General features: G+C 42.6%; 1 protein-coding gene across 1 annotated transcript in view; it reads left to right on the top strand.

Moving 5' to 3' along the window:
• LOC113407196 (SH3-containing GRB2-like protein 3-interacting protein 1) overlaps positions 1-19,311 on the top strand; it is a 166,264-nt gene that overhangs the window by 73,565 nt on the left and 73,388 nt on the right. Inside the window, exons 3-5 of the mRNA XM_029912328.1 lie at positions 4,688-4,772; positions 13,549-13,573; positions 17,945-18,022. Coding sequence (XP_029768188.1) covers positions 4,688-4,772; positions 13,549-13,573; positions 17,945-18,022 — 188 coding nt within the window. The remainder of the gene's footprint in view (positions 1-4,687; positions 4,773-13,548; positions 13,574-17,944; positions 18,023-19,311) is intronic.

The raw sequence follows: 19,311 nt of genomic DNA, 5'->3' as shown, positions 1-19,311 counted from the left end.
CCTGAAACTTATTTTCAGCCTGAAATGCCACCAAATCTATTCCCAGTGCACTTCTGCAACATGATCATTACAGCACCATTGTGAGTAGCAGTCAGCCCTGAAAAGAGTAAGAAATTCACAGGAAAATACTCCAAGGCGGTGATATCACAGCTGCCATTTTGTAGAACGTTGCTTGTGCTGTCACCAGGCACGTTATCCCCTTTCTCCTAACAACAAAAATAATCCACGTCAGCAGAGTTGTCAGTTATTGCCTTTAACTGGTCTGAAACACCCAGTCACAGATCAAGTTAGTCTTCTGCCCTTGCTGCTTCTGTGATGTCTGATACCACTCTGCATAACACTACTGGGCAAAGGGCATAGACTGTATCTTTAAATACTAAATAGGGGTAAAGCGAATTTAATGTCCCATAAAAGAGAAGTATCAGTGCAAAAGTTGACTAAGCACTACTAGTTGCTCTAGGGGTTTTTTTGGTGCCAAATACAAATTTGGCTAAGAGTGGAACATCACTGTATATCATTAGTATCTTGGAATTGGAACTGGGACGCCATACATGTGTGATACCTTTAAAAGTGAGTCAAACATGAGTGATGTGGAAGAAACATTGGTTTTAGCCTGATGATCTTAGAGAAAATATTCAGGAACAGTACATCTACCCCTGTAATGCTGAAGAGGTCAGTATGTGCATGGATTAGCTGTTTTGTAATTCCTGACTGGTGTATTAAAGCAGCCACTGCGGCGCTTTATTTCTGCATTTAAACTTCCAAACTAACGTTTATCTTGTGAATCAGGCTTGAAATTCTCTGTTCAGGATTGAGTCTGGCTTTAGGATGTTTCAGGCCTCCAGTGAAGTTATTTTTTGGGGAGGTGAGGCTGTCCCTCAGTTTCTTTACACCCTTTCTTCTCTGGAGTTGGTACCATGTATTATGATCCTAAGCTAATGAAGCAACTCATCAGTGTGCTGAGACATCCCACATACTTGGTGATGCTCTCTATCTTGAGGGTGGCCCTCTGCCCACAACTACAGGTTTTGCAGGTCCCAAAATCTTGCTCCATTCACGATGGTTAATTCCCTGTGCTCCTCATCATACCTTCTTTTAGGCTTTGTGTTCTAATCCCCATCACTATTAACACTATACTGACAGGTCAAGTTTCTTGATATAAAATAGAATATAAAACTTTTTAATTGTATAAGTATTCATTTTAGTCTTCCCAGGCCCCTGGAGACTTCTGATACACATTGGGTATGTTCAGTCACACACATCACATGTGTTAGTATTAGCACTCAAGGACACTAATTTAATTCACATATTAGCAACATGCAGCTAGATTCAAAAGAACACAGTACATTGGGTGCTGAGATCTTCTGAAAATCTATCCAGAAGTATTGTCATGGGAACTGCTGGGTGTTAGTACTTTTGAAAATCTGGCCCATAAAACTATAGAAGAGGTGTTTCAGATAACCATCTTTTTAGGTGTGGTCTTTGCTGACCACCTCTCACCCCATCAATGGCCTGTTTGCTAATGCAACTACAGTGTCTTTTCTGTAAAAGTAACAGTAGGTAGGTATTTAGGTATCCTAACTCTTTAATTTAGTGTGTTTCATCTTCTTTAAAACAATAATTTGGACTATCGCCCGTTTTGATCTTTTCATCTCTTCCCATCCATTCTCTTCCCTTTACCTGCACGTGCTTCCCTATTCCATAATCACTGGTTCCCTTTTCATGCTGCCTGTTTTTTTTTCTCTCCTGCTGCTCCTTTTGTTGGTGGGCTCTGGTCCTCCTTGTGACTCCTGGCTCCTGTACCTCTGGGACTCCTTGATCATGGATGGCACCTCCACTCATGCTGGTGGAATGGTGGCTCAGAGTACAAACTCCTGTAAAAACAGCTGTAAACAAAGGAGAGTAGTTGGCACTAAATGACATACCAGCTCATGGTTCACCAAGAGCTGGTATGTCACGTAGTGCCAACTACTCTCCTTTGTTTACAGCTGTTTTTACAGGAGTTTTTACTCTGAGCCACCATCCCACCAGCATGACTGGAGGTGTCATCCATGATCAAGTGCTCATGTATCACCAGATGTCCATGGGTCACTAGTTTAACAAATCCGTGGCCACCAAGCATAGGCGCTGAGTTTTTCTTTTCCTCAGGGGGTGCTCCACCCCTGCTCCGCCCCAAGGCCCCTCCCTTGCTCCACCTCTCTGTCCCGCTCTGCCCCCGCCCACTTGCTGCTCTCCGCCCTCCCCCAAGTCCCTCCCCCAGCCACCAAACAGCTGATAGGGGGTGCTGCCAAACAGATGTGGCTGGTGGATGCTGAGCACCCACTAGTTTTTTTTCCGGGGTGCTCCAGCCCCAGAGCACCCTAGAGTTGGCGCCTGTGCCATGAAGAACTTCATAGTTGTAACTGCTGCATATCATGGCTAGTCAGAACTTTAGATATACAGGCCACCAACCACATGAGCTAAAGGAAAATCTCTCCTAGAATGTATGATCTGTAAGAGACAGCTAAACAATTCTGATGCTAACCTTGTCATTATTCCCATCACAGAATGGATGAGTATTTTTTTGCATGTTCTTAAACACCAGTTTCATATACACATAAATCATATTAAATAGGGAGGTTATATCACATATTACTTACTGACTTCGCAATAGGCATAAAGGATTGAAGGACAAAAGGCCTCAACTTGCACAGTCAAGCTATAAATCTCACATTTTAGCAAATTAATTTTGAGGAATGTGCCTGAGAACCAGATGGCCGCATTTGTAAGACAGTGGGTTGAAAAATACCAGCTTAACCTGCTGACAGCAGTGGGCAAAATCTTGCAGTCCTTCAAAACTCTTGTTTGAAGTTTTGAGATTTTGTGTAAGGACTGAATGAGGACCTTGTGTTTGGCCCATCGAAAATAGGAGAGATTTTGTTAGATCTGAAAAGTAGTTTATTTATATTATGTCATATCTCAATGTAGGGAGCAAAATTCAGACTGGGTGATCTAAATAGCCTTCTATAGCCCTCCTTATCTATGGATCAAATCTGGAAACCCTAAAACTACTTTTGCTCTATCCTGACTCAGAATTCATTGAAGTCAGTGAGAATTAGTACTAAGTAAGGATACACTTAGCCAAATCCTGAAGTCATTAGTGTATCTATGACCACGCTTCACCGCTGCTATTATTTTTAGTACTTGGAATGGGCTGTTTATATTTTGGAAAGATTGCCATTTGTTTGCCTTAAGGTAAAGATTACCATCAGAGCAGAAATACTGAATGGCTCTTGTTTTGAATGACAGAGACTAAGATGTGTGCCGTAATCTAGATTCCAGAAGGGAGCCTGGCATGCAGATGTTTGAATACATGAGAGGTGTTTTACTTACAGTTAGATAGGAAGGACCACTTGAGGTGTAAATTTCTCTGCAACAGGTTTGACTAGCATTTCAGTGCTCCAAACAAGCACTTGTAACTGCTTTCTCTGCTTCACCCCTCAATCCTCTGGTAGCAGTTGCTGTTACAGCAAGATGAGCAGATTGCACAGGCACTGTTTTGTAGATAAGCCATCAGGAAATATTCAAGAAGCAAGGTGAAGGAGCACTTTGTGTCTAGGGGTGGAATGAAGGGTATCATTGTAGCAACAGAAGTCTGAGTACAAGTACAAGAAGGTCGAAATTACTCCCTACCTAAAGTATCCTTCATACAATGTGGCAGGTTGGATACACAAACTTTGTTTTTTGGTTGTTTTCTTTGATGGCTAATTTACATTCTATAATACTTATAATACAAGCATCTACTGTGCTTAATTTGTGCCAGGGCTTGCAAGGGCTGAGCCCCGATACCTCTAGGCTTGGCAGTTCATAGCCCCGGCACCTCTGGGCTTCCTGCGTCAGTTATGAATGTAAAAAAAATTACTTGAGCCCCGGCATCTCTATCATTACAAATTAAGCACTGACCATACAGAATGATATATAGTATATTGATCTATTGGCAAGGCTGAAATGGTAATTGTGTATGGATGTTTTTGCTTCCATGTGGCTTAAAAAAAAAAAAGCAGACCCACCCCCACACACCCCCTTCCACACACATACACATGTATAAAATGTTACTATGGATATATGAAAAGCATGATGATGGTAGAAGTATTGTGTGCTCTTCTGAACTTTTGACACAAGCTAGTTTGTAAGCTAGTTTGAGCATTTTACTCCTTAAAATGTATTTCAGTGGTCTAATAATCTGTCGTGGTGTACAGCATTTTTTAATGAAATTCTGTCTTAATACCAAAAATTAATATGGATGATTAAAACTGTTGACCATAATTACTGAGTGACATGTGATGTTCAATAAATATGGAATAAAGTAATAGATATTTTTAGATGAACTGGTAAAAGGTATGAGTACACCTCTACCCCGATATAATGCAACCCAATAGAACACAAATTTGGATATAACGCAGTAAAGCAGTGCTCGGGGGGGAGGGCTGCACACTCTGGCGGATCAGAGCAAGTTCGATATAATGCAGTTTCACCTATAAAGCGGTAAGATTTTTTTTTTGGCTCCCGAGGACAGTGTTATATAGGGGTAGAGGTGTATGTATTAGCTGTAAAACCCTATCTGTTTTTAATTACAGCTACTAATGGAGCATGTGACCTTTATTTTAGCATTATTTATTTTAGCACGATATTAATATCTCCCTCTGAGTCATCTTCATTTTGTTCACAGGATTGAAAAAGCGTACAAGGAAGGCCTTTGGAATACGGAAGAAGGAAAAGGACACTGATTCCACGTAAGTCTGCAATACAACTTCATGTATTTGTGAATGACTGAAATGTTTATACCAGGACATTGTAGAAGTGCTCTATACACTTGACATATGTTGTATACATTACTATTCAAAACTGTCAGTGCAGTATTCAACAATACATTTTAAAATATTTCCCTTAGCTAAAGGACAATGTTGGCACAAGAACAAATGGGTATAATCTGGCCATGAATAAATTTAGGCTGGAAATCCAAAAGAAGGTTTGAGGTTCCAGAACAGCCTTTCACTAGGAATAGTGGGGTAAAGCATCGTAACTTACTTGAAGGTGGACCTGGACAAATTTATGAACAAGGATTATATGGCAGGATTGCCTGCAGTAGAACGAGACTCAAGGAACCAGGGGATCCATTCTAATCCTGTGTCCTATGTTCATATTAATCTAGTAGCCAAATGAATGTGATGCTTGTTTCCATCTAATGTTGTAGGGACAATTTAGTTTCAGGCACGTTTCCCGATTGTGGCGGTGATGGTGTGCAAATTAGAGGAATATTACTGCTGTGAGTGTCTCTGTCTAAACTACCAACTTGCATGTGGTCTGCTGAGAATCCTCTTTAGATGCACCATCCATTTAAATATGCTGTCTTAACAGGTCAAGGCCAGTCCTTGGAGTAGTAAAACACTCAACTGGCTTTGTATTTATGTGCTTTCAGAAGTAGTTATGGCTCAAGGTGATGTTTCATTGCTGAGAGTAGATGATGCTCATGCATAATAGGATTACTAATTCTTAAGGGTTCTCGCTGTTAAGCTGGCTTGTTCTAAGTACTGTTTTCATTTCATGGAAAACATTCAATTTCTGCAGCCACTTAGGGGAAGTGGCATATATTTTAGTGTGCTCCTTTTCAAGTATATGATTTTGTCCTAATGCTGCAACATGCTGTAGGGTTCTTTGGTAAGGGATATACCATTATAATAAGTGTATTTTGGAAAAGTTTTAATTGAAAACATACCTTGTTCAACTAGAATCATAAATGAAAGAGCAACAGAAGAAGACTACAGAAAATGTCACCTGCTGTACAACTGAGCGTACAGCAACCTCTGGAGGAGTGATACACTTATGGAAGAAAGTGTGGGTGGGTGGGGGTAGGGAATTAAGGCTTCTCAGATGTGCTTAACTTTTGACAATGGAGAAATCCATATTATTTTGCCCAGATAAAATGTGTCACATAAGGTTGCTACCTCTGAGGTACAAAAAATAAGGAACATCTGGGATATTCCTGAGCCCATAAAATTGGACAGTTGGCCATGTATACTGAACATCCTTACAGACTTCCCAGGACAGTCACCTCAAAAAAGGGATGATCCTGGGAAAACCTGGACGGGTGGCAACACTAATACCACAGTCACATGGTTGCTAAATTATCTGATACCGATGTGACCATCACTAGAACTCGGTGAACATATCCAGCATTTCCTGGACAGATTGTGCTTTTGATTACAACATCCTCCCTCTGACTTCCACCTAGTGAGGACCATTTTAATCTGCAGTTGAGGTGCCATAGGAACCCTGTTGCTGAAATCTGCCCAGCAGATGCACTGATTCAATGCATCCCTAGCTACCCTGGCTATGTCCCCTTTTTAGCCACTGTCATCTCTTTAGGTGGTGCTGACCAGCTTCCCTTCCCTTTGATGAAAGGGAGGTTGTGGATAATTCGTATCCTGGTGTAGGCCTTTGAGCAGTCTTTCCAGAAGACAGCTTACAGAATCTAGCCGCTTGTTTGCAACAGTATTTCTATAGGTCGTTAGAGGGCTCTGTGCTGCTTCTGATTTTGCCAGTTCTCCGCTTCTGCTTGATGTTGCTGTGTCACTGAGATCCACATCGAAATGGGGCTAGTTGTAGGATTTTGCTGCCATAGGCAAAGTGGAGAATAATAAATATGTTGTTTCCAATTTACATTTTGATGCCGCAGGCAATGGCTTCTTCTGCCTTCAAAAAGAGGAGGTGAAGTTCCCGTACATCTTCATCAGTAACCTGAAAATACCTGTGCAAGCCGTTAATCCCTGGAAATCTGTGCTTCAAGCAAAGCGAAAAGGCCTGTATTTAAAAAAAAAAAAAAAAAAAAATTGGGCCATTGCATCAGCAAAATGGTAACAACTGTTATATTGCAACCTTTGCTTGTGAATGGGTTGCTTAGCAACAGATACCACAGACTCAAACCAACTACTTGAACTCTTTGACTAGGGAACAGCATGTGAGCCTCTGAGCTGTCTCAAATAACAGCTATGAGGCAGGTGAGTAGGGTGACCAGATGTCCCGACTTTATAGGGACAGTCTCGATTTTGGGGGGCTTTTTCTTATATAGGCACCTATTACCCACCACCCCCATCCTGATTTTTTACACTTGCTATCTGGTCACCCTTCAGGTGAGGCAAGTCGAGAAGAGATGGGATGAAGGCAAAGAGATGGGGAGGTAGATGGCAATAGTGAGAAGGGGAAGGGAACAGACAGATAAAACTAAAGAAATGGGGGGAAAAAAGCAAGTAGCCATGAGGTGGTAGAGGTGGGCTGGGATGGGTAGAACAGAAATAAAAGGAAAAGGCAGTGAATAAAAAGTGGATTGGAGTCAGAAATAAGACAATAATATGAAAAATGGTAGAGGGGTGGTTTAAAAACACAGAGAACCTAAAAAACAAAACAAAACCTGGAGTGATTTAGTAAGAGAACATGAGATGCATACTTAAATGCCTATTTGTCAGCCAGCCCGACTACAAAGACACCCACATAGGTCATATGTAGTTTCATTTATAATTTATCATAAAGATACAGGAAACAAAGACCATAAATATTTTTTGCTTAAAGAAAATCAATGAAACCAACATCTAGTTACTACATTGTATCTAACCAGTTGCACAACATAATTCAAGCAATTAATTTCAAATGATGTGTTTTTATAGAGGCTGTAGGAACGCTGATGAAAGAGTTAAGATAATGACTCCTGAAGAGGATGTTTTTGATAATGAGCTGGTAGGAGAGACTATATTAGGGAAAACACTTTAATTAGCAAGCTACGGAGGTGGCTTATCTTCCTGCTTTGATGGAGTGGGTGGGGTGATTTTTTTTTTTTTCCTTTTGAGGGTGCCATAGCATAGAAGTTAGTAGGATGGAAACAATGGCAACCATAAGCAGTAATTATGCTAATGTGTCCATTGTAAAACTTGGTAGTGCTAATACTTGAGCAAAAGGAGAATACTCATTAGCTTGTAGCTGCAGAACCACAAATATCTACTTCCTCGGCCTCCAACCACTAGAAAATGTGGGACTACATCTTTTGTCATTCACTACTCCCCACTTCCTCACTTCCTCTGAGTTTGTCTAACAGTCTAGCTTCTATTTCGTTATGCATGCATGAGGCCCTGCCCTCAATAGAATTCACCCCAAAATGAGATCCTACAAGTGTTCTCACGCTCTGCCTTTCCTTTCCATGGGTCGGCTGACTCCCATGCACAGAGCAGTAGGAATGTCCTACTGCCATTGTGGCAGTTATTGGAATTTTTTTTAAAACATGCTTGTCGTAAGTGTAATGAGTGCTTTTTGGCTCACAGTGCAGAGACAGCATAGCATGAGAGTGGAAGACACACTTATTTGTCAGTCTCTTTGTAACGAGGCTGGCACCCACCTTTCGCGAGTGCCCCCTTCTGATTGGGCGTGTCTATGTTCTTTTGGTCTGGAGACCCCTTTCAGTGGTTCTCAGGTGGGTTTTCATTGACTCAGCCCTCCGGCCGAGTCATACTGTCTGCACATTAGCCAGCACAAACTCCTTCTTCGGTATATAGTCCACAGGGGCCTATCTCAGTACCCCTCTGGTGGTTTCTCTCTCTAGCCCTCCTTGGGCTTTAGTATTTAAGTAGTCCAGTCCTGATATGGGGCAGTATCCCCAGGGTTCCTCCCTGGAGACACTATCTTTCTGTAGCCCTCCCCAGGCTCAGTCCTTACTCAGTCCCTAGCAGCCAGACAGGAGCCTCTTGGTCCCCCTGTCCCTGCCAGCAGACTTAGCTGTCTGTAGTCCTGCTGCTCTTCCAGGCAGCCAGGCCTGCAGTCCATTCTTCTCCTGCTCCATGCAGCAACTAACTACTGCTCTGTTCTGCAGCTCCTTTTATATGGCCCTCCTGGGCCCTGATTGGCTGCTTCCCCTGCAGCCACTCTAGCCTGCTTGGAGGACCTCTCCACTGGGATGGGTGTGGCAGAACCCTGAGGCCTCCAGCAAGGGGCCTTTGGGCCTGGTCCACCCCATCACACTCATGCAGTTCTAGACACTAGGGTACATTCTCTACTTCTACTCGTGCATTGGCAACTGTTATAGAAAAACATAACCCTTTGACAGAAAATTTAGGGCAAGGAGAAGGGCTCTCTATAGAGTCAGTAACAGGCCTCCTGTACTTAGTCCTTAATAGTAAGTATATGACTGTCATATTTGAAGACCCAAAATCAATCTAGGTAGCTAGGGTCTTACATTGATGCCCATCACCATAGTGTCTGAGCTCCTGAGTAAAAAATTACAACAATGAGCGAGTCAGTAGTGAGATCAAGTATTCCTTATAGACATTAACAGGTTGAGTCTCTCCAGCTGAAGAGGCTCTGAAGATTCTAATTATGTCTGTAACTGCTTTGAAAACATATCACCCATGGGCTTGAGGTATGAACAACTCAAGCAAAGTCAGTGAAAACTTGGATGAAGATGCCAACTCAAAATAGGCAACTTTAGTATTAACTAAGTTCAACAGTGCTTTAGTAATCCAATTTGCTTGATCATGCTAGTTTTTTTCTGTAATTATAATCAAGGATTAATAGAATGAAATGTATATTTATAGCTAGATTTATTATAAAAGAATCTTGTTAACATTTCATAAATCTGACTGTGGATTGCGAAGGGATAATTAGCTCAGTCTGCAAGAGCACAGGTAACAGTGAACCGGGGACAAAGAGCAGGTGGCTTGACCTTGGCTGCATATGCTCAAATAAGGAGGAAAGTGGAGATGACAATCAACTCCAAAGTTTCCAAAAGGGAATGAAGCCATAAAAAGGGACAAACTCAATAAAGTAGAGGTGTGGAGAGGAGAGGAAACTGAACTGATTGCAATATTTTAAGCTGAGGACAGAAGGGAGACAGGAATCTATTGGCTGTATTGACACTGAATGCTGCTGTTAGTGTAGCCTATTATTTTATTTAAAGTGAATTTTGTAATGTGGTAGTGGGTTCGGCTCTGGCAGCTACAGTTTCAAGCTTAACAGAGTGAAAGTCACCTCTGCTACTTGCTTCAGAGTTAGTCTCTCTAGTAGTGACCACACAGACATTCACAAGTACAAGGTCTAGACTGTTTTACAAGTTTTATTAAAGTTATGATCATCCAAACATATAGAAGTTCTATACAGACCTATGCACAAGTTACAAATATAGTTATACACACATCCTTAACAACAGTGTTAAGATCTGATGGGTCTCTCATGGCTTGATCATCAGTAGAGGGATGGTTCCTGCTGGAGTCTCTCAGAGGGAGCTCAATTTTCCAGTTCTGGGCATCCCCTTTTTATAATGTGATTCTGTCTATACCTACATTCTGCACATGTCCATAAAAGTGCCAACCCTCTTTTCTCTTATTGGTTTGTGTCCCCTGGAAACTTAAGGGACCCCAGTTTTCTATAGACTGTGTAAGTTCCCTTTATTCTCATTAGCATTGACACACAACCTGTATTCTGTGGATAAGACACATGCAGAGACAGATGCGCCTTTACAGTATTTTTATGATCTAATATTAATCTTTTGGGTAATTGTTTGCAATTTTACCAGTTGGTACCTCTTTTCCCATAATCCTAGAGCATCGGGTTATTTCCTGGTCACTTAAATAGCTAAGCTAAAATCTTGCAGGCCTCAACCTACAGGTTTTTGCATTTCAGCTTGTCTTACTCATGTCTAATACTTGGTTCCTCTAAATACTGATTAATCTTATACTTTTATAATCCTTCAAATTAACTCTAATTAACATACAATAAATATATGTAATATAACACATTAATCATAACATCACACAATAAATAAATAATAAACTAAAATAATTGGCTACATTAGGTACGAAGAGATGTAATTTGGAAGAACATACAGGAATTGTCCATTGGAAGAAGCTGCAGCAACAGCACTGATTCTTTTACCATAGCCACATCCCAAGAAGACCTATGGGCATGTCAGCAATCAGACACGATGCATCTGTCACAGTTTCAGGATAATTGCATTTGAGTTTTTCCCCTCCATGGTCCCTGAATGGCACCTACTTACAGATTTCCAGCTCCCAGCCATCACCTCTGTTGGGGGCAGACCCAGGCCTCACTCCCTCCTCACCAGGGGTTTTAAGGCTACACAGCTCCCTGGACTGCACTAAACAGAACGGTCCCTGTGCTTTGCTTTCTCTGAAGGCTAGACCGGCCTGTTGCCTGCAGTTGTAGGTTACCACACAGTTCCTTCTAAGCAAGCACATTTATTTTTAAGGTAAAAACATTACAGAGAAAATACATTAAAAGAACCTACATGCCTGCTTTAAAAGCTTAGCAGAGGTCACCCCAACTTCTTGTAGTTTTCAGTCCTTCAAAAACCACCATTGGATTTCCCCCCATAATTACAAGTTCACATCTGTCTTAGATCCAGAACCAGAACAAAGGCTGGGAAGAGCAGCCATTTCTTTATACAGATTAGGCTTATCGGGTTATCAGCAGACTAAGAGCCTCTCCTCAGAGCATAGCTTCAACAGGCTGGGTTTTTGCATAACCCATAGTTAGGTAATTTTCATTAACCTCTCCCAGGGATTCCCCAGGAAATCCACTTAACATTTATTGTCCCAAAAGTCTATATTTGTCTGGCACATTTTCAGTGTAGTCTTTTGAACTCCCAGTTTTTTCATTGGTCTCGTCTCTTCCCACCTCTCCCCCTTCCCTCCGCCCCCCCCCCCCCCGAGAGGTTACATACAATCGTGACCCACAATTAAATTTGTTTTATACAATAAGGGTTTTCAAGGATACTGCAGGAAATTGTCATATCTGTCTCAGCATCCAACAAAGGTACTGATGCATAGTGAGCTTACATAGAGGTCCAGAATCAATATTAATGGGACAAGTTAATTCCTGGAGAACAGGAATTCTGAAATAGCACAGATGTAATCCAGAGGAATTTGCAAAGTCTCCACATTCAAAAGTTTTAAGCTAAAGCAGAGAACGCATCTGGATTCAGATGGTCGCAGAGCCAGGAATCCAATGGGGTGCCTTTGAAGCCATCAGGTCAGCGATCTTTGGAAACCAGCACAGATCAAGAGAGCATATGAAAAGCCTACAGGAGATGGGAACATTTGCTTGAGTGAGTGAAGGGAAATGGAATTAGAAGGAATTCTGAGACCAGGAAAAAACTCTAAAGTTACTTAATTAGTTGATAAAATAAGCTACTTGTCTGATATTGATGTGCACAGTGTTCATCATCCTGAGCTAATTTGAAAGTCACATTTGTTTTAATTGTAAGCAGGGACTCATCATCAAATGTGTGTGTTTCTAGTGAAGTCCTGCAGGGATTGGTTCTTGGCCCTACACTATTTAACATTTTTATCAATGACATGGAAGAAAACCAAAAATCATGACTGATAAAGTTTGCAGTTGACACAGAAGTTGGAATGGTAAATAATGAAGAGGACAGGTCACCGATACAGACAGATCTGGATTGTTTGGTAACCTGGGCACAAGCACACAATATGCAGTCCACTAATACCTCTGAAGGAGGAAGAATTGAGCCATCTCTGCAGGGATTCAAACATGCAGTTCTAGGGAGTCTAAATATTCCCTACCCAAAACCAAAATCACTAAGCTTAAGGAACACATGTGGAATATGGAATCTTATATTACATCTGCTGCTTTAGAAGAATATTTTGGGAACCTCGTGTAATGAGTAAGATTTAAATATTAAATCAGAGAATAAGAAAAGGCAAATACACAATAATTATCGAGTGGTTCAATGAAGGACATTGGTGCGTTTAATTATACTTGAGTTGGCAGTAGCTGCCTGTAGATTTTCTACAATGTCATAAGTCTTGACCATCAGTCTTTGGAATATCTATAGCACTGGATGAGACTGAAGGATGTGGCGGGTATGGGAGAGGGAAGAGTGGGGGCTGGATTTAATAATTACTTATCTTTTCACTCAACACTTGACCATATTTATATGATGCTAAATAAACATGACTGCCATATCTGTAGCTGTTCCATGTTTGCTATAGCTTAAGGCCCAGTTCTGCAAACGCTACTAAGCACAGTCCTTAATACGATAACTAGTCCTGCTGACTTCAGTGCAATTACTACTCTCAGAAGAAAGGACAATGTTCAGTAGAAAGTATTTGCCAGATTTGGCCCTAAATTGTCACTGTATATCTATTTCTACTGTGTTTTCTAAAAGAACGTACAACATGTCTCTAGGAAGGTTTGGGAGAAAGGAATATCAGAATGTGAATGTAAAGAACAAACATTGAAAACAGAAGTCCACATTCCTCCATAAGAAGGGTACGGTGTACAAATCCCATGAAAGAGATATTAAGACCTATGAAAATGTTGTTACCACAGCAGTCCTATGGTTCTTATCAATTGGAAGGTGGGTGACAGTAGTTGACCATAAAAACCACAGCTCATGTGAATTAGCCGAGAAAATTGTTTCCAAAGGTTAAACAGCAAAGGCTGCATTAGTCTGTTTTTTGACTAATATGTATTTTCTCTTTGTTGCAGAGGATCACCAGACAGGGATGGAATTGTAAGTACTGAACTCTTCTTATAAAATTATTTTTAATAGCATTCAGTCTGTGTCTGTCTAAAAGCATTGTTCTCTGCAAATCAGCATAAGGAAGTCTTACACTTTCTCTCTATTTCCATTTAATGTAGTAAAGACATTAAAAATTCTCTTTACGAGATAGCTGTTTGTTTAAATCAGAGGAATTCAGTCTGGGAAGATTATTTGTCAAAAATAAGCAGCCAGGATGGCTGCAGTGCCAAAATCATCTCTGTTGTACATACAGCCACTTTATAAATCCTGTATAAAAATAGTTCAAAGGTAATGTTAAATAAAATCAAGCATTTGAAAGCTGCTTTTTTATTATGAATGTTTACTTTTTATGGAAAAATGTTGTACAGCATTTTCTGCACAATGGATTAATAATCTGAAAGGTTATTAAGAGAAATGTGACAAATTTGACTATTTTCTGTGCAATTTTTATTTTCTATATTAAATTGAAAATAGGAGAGTTGTTACTTCAAAATTATGGCTGCTTTAACTTATGGTTTTAGGAATGAATGTCCCTACTAAAACTGGACTTTAGAGGGGTTTTGATTCCTAAATTTCAAGTTTGCAAAGAAGTATGTTGGGTTCAGACATCAATTTTACTGTAAGTTGTTTTTTTAAAAGAGATTTTGTACTCGGATTTAAAAAGCTCATGCCTAAAATAAAAATCAGGAACATATTCAGAAGGAAAACTGGTGCAACTGGGAAACTGTTTGAAGTTGCTCTGCATCATACTCAGAGCTCTGGAGTGGAAACTAAACCAGTCCTTAAAAATAAAATGTGTCTCCCGTAAAATCACACACAAATTGGATGGCCTAATCACCGCTTTAAGAGGCACAAGTCTTTTGGCATCTGACCCAAGATCCTTAGCTTGGTGATAACCCTGCACTCATAGAGCCCCTTGTCATTAATTGTTAAGAAATGTCAAGAAATGAAGTTCAGAATACTAAACGTTGGGTAACACTTTAATCAAGGCTCTATTCATCAGAAAGAAAGGAAAAAAATGTAGCTTTCCAGATTACATGAAACTGTGGAATGTACAAATCTGTCTTCCCTGGTCTTCAACCTCTGTTTCTCCTCTTCTGCTCCTTTTCTTTTCCTTTTCTTTCTGCCCTTGGACTCTGGCCCCCCTTTTATTCCCTTTGGCGGCGGCACTCCGGACCCCTCTCCCCTCTTTTTTTTTTTTTTTTGTTTGGGGTGGCAAAAAACCTGGAGCAGGCCCTGCCTCCTGTCTTCTGCTGCTCTCACTGTTTCTTCTCTCTTTTCTATGTCAGCTGCAGTCAGGGATTTGCCTTATCTCTTCTCCATATGCAGTACTCCTCATGTTTCAAATGCAGTGCAACTTTCCTTTTCTCCCTCTGCAATTTCTGAGGCCTCCTGTAAATGTGACATACTTACCCAGAGATAGTGATGTGTGGGGGAATTCTGTTCATCTTTGTGTCACGTATACAGACATAACCACACTGCGCTTCTTGAAGCAAGAAAAAAGTGTAAGGTGGATGCCCCCTATATAGGGAGTCTAAGAATGAAGAGTTAAGTTAATACAGGGGTGGCCAACCTGTGGCTCCGGAGCCACATGCAGCTCTTCAGAAGTTAATATGCGGCTCCTTGTATAGGCACCAAATCCGGGGCTGGAGCTACAGGCGCCAACTTTCCAATGTGCAGGAGGGTGCTCACTGCCCAACTCCTGACTCTGCCCCCATTCCACCCCTTCCCCTGAGCCTGCTATGCCCTCTCTCCTCCCCCGCCCCCTCCGAGCCTCCTGCACACCACGAAACAGCTGATCGGGAGGTGCGGGGAGGGCTGGGGAGGTGCTGATCAGTGGGGCTGCTGGTGGATGGGAGGCACTGGGAACAGGGGGGAGCTGATGGCGGCTGCCGATGTATTACTGTGGCTCTTTGGCAATGTACATTGGTAAATTCTGGCTCCTTCTCAGGTTCAGGTTGGCCACCCCTGACTTAATAGATTGAAAGACCTTCTGAAACCAATGGCAAAACTACTATTGATTTCAGTGATAGCAGGATCGGGTGCCAAAGTTGTGGGTAGCCACATCATGGCTTTTTTTGTTGTTGATGCTAAAGAGTAGCAGAAGTAGCAATTGTTGTTGTTTAGATCTAGTATTACAGGCACTCTTCAATAGCAAACGGTTAGCAGTTTTATCGTCCGTGATAACAAGTCATTGAGCTAAAATGGGCAGCCCCATGCCCCGACCTGCTCAGCCTACCCAGTGCTCCTGCCGGAGAGCAGGAGAAGCCTGCGACCCCGCTCCCCAGCAGGAGTGTCGGGCTGAGGGGCGGGGCAGGGCAAACCCCCACACCCTGACCCCATTTCCCCGGCAAGAGTGCTTGGGGGGGGGGAAACCGGGGGGACTGCAAGCAAAAGGGGTGAGGAGGGGCCCCCCACTTGCTCTGGCCCAGGGCCCCACAAATCCCTAATTGGGCTAAAAGTTATGAGTGAGGTCCTTCTTCTCCCTCTTTCCCTGCCCCCAGCCATTTTACATGAGCTCTCTGATAAGCAGCCTCTGAACACTCCTAGTGGATTGGGTCCTGCAAGTGAGTTAGGCAAAGGAACACCTATCTTCCCCTGGTTTGTGTATCACATTGAGAGTATGTGTGCAGAGAGTACATGTGCAGGTGCAGAGGCAGAAACATAGGCACCTAGTAGGGCTGCCAACTTTCTAATTGCAGAAAACCCCGCCCCCTACCCTGAGGCTCTGCCCCTTCCCCTCAGCCCTCCCCCACTCACTCCATCCCCCCTCCCTCCGTCACTCACTCTCCCCCACCTTCGCTCACTCGCTCATTTTCACGGGGCTGGGGCAGAGGTGGGGGGGCGGGCTCCAGGGTGGGGCTGGGGATGAGGGGTTTGGGGTGTAGGAGGAAGCTCCGGACTGGGGCAGAGGGGTTTGGAGTGTGTGTGGGGGGTGAGGGCTGTGGCTGGGGTGCAGGCTCTGGGGTGGGGCCAGGGATGAGGGATATTTGGAGTGTGGGAGGGGGTGCGGGCTCTGGGAGGGAGTTTGGGTGTGGCCGGGGGCCCAGGGCTGGGGCAGGGGGTTTGGGGTCTGGGAGGAGGGAATGGTGCGTGCTCCGGGTGGCATTTACCTCAGGCGGCTCCTGGGAAGCAACCAGCATGTCCCTTCAGCTCCTAGTGGGAGAGGTGGCCACAGGGGCTGTGCAGTTCCTGGCCAATGAGAGCTGCGGAGCCGGTGCTTGGGGCAGGGGCAGCATGCATAGCCCCCGTGGCCACTCCCTTAGCAGAAGGGACATATTGCTGCTTCCCGGGAGTTGCGTGGATCCAGGTAGGGAGCCTGCCTGCGCCACCAACCAGACTTTTAATGGCCCGGTCAGCAGTGCTAACCGGAGCCAACAAGGTCTCTTTTTGACTGAGTGTTCCAGTCGAAAATCAGACACGTGGCAACCCTAGTGCCTAGGGAAACTTTTACTGCGAAAACTTAAGCACCAAACAAGTTTAGGAGGCTTCAGGGTTTGACAGAAGCTGAGTGGGGGTGTCGTGAATCCCAGTGAGACCTGATGCTGCAACTTAGACGCCTAAAGTGGCAGTTATTCTCATAAGTCCTGTTGTGAATCTAACCCTTTGTGTAACCTTCTTCAGTATGCTGTCTTCACGGTATGGTCTTGAAATCCCAAACTACAGAATCCCAGCCATTCTGACTGTATCCGTTGTTGACATGCGCTGATCTTTTTTTATAGAGCAGAAGTTCTCGAGTTGTGGTCCGTGGACAGTTGGTGGCCAGATGGTGCTGACATCTCCTTCCCCATTTCCAGCTGCTAACATGCATTAATAGACAGACAAAATGTAGTAAATCCCTTCCTAATATTACCTTTCCATGCAAGCAACTGCTGTAGTTGCCACAGGAGTGAAATGGTGATTGTGAATGGGAGGGAAGGGGGTCTGTGGATCAAGTAGAGCGGAGGTGTCCGTGAGACAGTCAAGAAGGGATGTTTATTAAGAAGGAGTACACGTTACGAAAAGTGTGAGAGCTTCTGATACGCTACCTGATTCTTCCTGCCCGTTTTACAGATTCAGGGCCTAATCCTGTGGGATCAGGCCCTTTAAGTGCTTGCTGAACCAGGAATAGGATCTGATGCGTCCTTGAGATACAAAATACCATAAAGCCTCTGTAGCCCAATATCCATCAAGCCTATTGTCTGGTGAATAGAGCCCTGGTATGAGTCCCAATGTTTCCTTTACATTTAAAAGAACCAAATTTGGCCAACCTTCTTTTTTTTAAACTGTATAGTATGTTTGCTAACTCCATGTCATTCTTTGTGTGTTTAAAACCCTCCCAATACTTTAACACTTTTTCTACAAAAACAAAATCCATTCCAGCTTCCCAGCCCTCATCCTCATGAGCCACCCTTCAATAACAAACCAGAGTGTGCACGTGAAGGAGGAAAAAAAATTTCGGTAAGGAAACAGATTTCAGTTTAAAGCGTCCAAAGGGTAATAAAAACAGTGAGTAAAAAAATGTTTTAAAAATTGTTGAACACATTAGGAAAACTAGCTTTCAGACTTCTGATATGTTAGCTATAAATACAAATTTATTACTAAAAATGTAAAGATTAACAACTACGCAGAGCACATTCAAAGCTCAGTTTTTTCTCAGCCTCTAAAATAAGGTACTCAGTTCTGCATTTAGGTGCTTTGATACTACAGTGATGAGCATGATATAAAAACAGAAAGACTTAGGGCTTGTCTACATGAGCAGTTTGCACCAAGCTGGGGTGTGACTCTACCCCACACTGGCCTGCCATAGACTAACTATCTGCACGGACCCTCTGGACACGTTAATCGTTCGTTAATGTGCTTTGATTAGTCCTGTTTCAAAGAGGGTTAGCTCAAAAGGCATTAGAGAACTGTTAATGTGCATCAGCAGGGTCCACACAGACAGCTGGTTTGCAGGAGGCTACATCAGGGTAGCGTCACACACCAGCTTGCTGCGAACTAAATGTTCATATAGACAAGCCCCTAGGTGCTTTGTGGCCTGATCCAACTAAAATCAATAGGAGTCTCTCCACTGATTTGAGTGGAGGTTGGATTGGCCTTTAAATTTGGGCATTTGAGTGTCCTCGTGCTACTGTTAACCCAGTTCCATTCTGGGTGCTGTCTAATTTAGCTCCTGAGTTTGAAAACTGGGCCTATATTAAGTATCTAAATTAGAGGATTGTTTAAACATATTTAGTGCCTTAAGTGTGGCCTGACATGTTTAGCTTGCATAAGTGTGCTTAGTTTGACATCTCTCCGACTGGTAAACAGCTTGTTGATTTGAAAAGAGATTGGTTTGCTGCACATACAGTACATTTTAATTGTAGAGACTTCTTTGGCATTTTTTTATTGTGTGGTGAAGAGACAGTTGACTTTGCTTTAAGATGAACCTAACCATAGTGACATCAGAAATGCAGCGCAATTCCTGTCTGAACATTATAGTGGTCTTCATCTGCGCCACTCTGTGGAAAGGTGCATTAGGGTTTCTTTTATAAACTCCTTTGGGTAAATGTTTTATAACTTTGCAGTTAAAATTTACATTGAGAGTACAAGTTCTCAAGCTAAGGCCAGAACTCTGCCCAGCTATCAGTTTTTGTTTTTGCTAATTAACGGATATTGACAAGGGAACCATTTTTGCCCTGGGTGGGGTTTGTGGGGGTGTGTGTGGTAAATAATAGCAGAGTTTGACCCTAGATCAATCTGAGCCTCTT

The sequence above is a fragment of the Terrapene carolina genome, unplaced genomic scaffold (genome assembly GCF_002925995.2).
Source record: "Terrapene carolina triunguis isolate 2854851 unplaced genomic scaffold, T_m_triunguis-2.0 Scaffold210, whole genome shotgun sequence".
In the NCBI taxonomy this organism is placed as follows: domain Eukaryota; kingdom Metazoa; phylum Chordata; order Testudines; family Emydidae; genus Terrapene; species Terrapene triunguis.
Note: the sequence above shows the minus strand (reverse complement) of the source record. Positions and strands in the feature narration are given on the sequence as shown.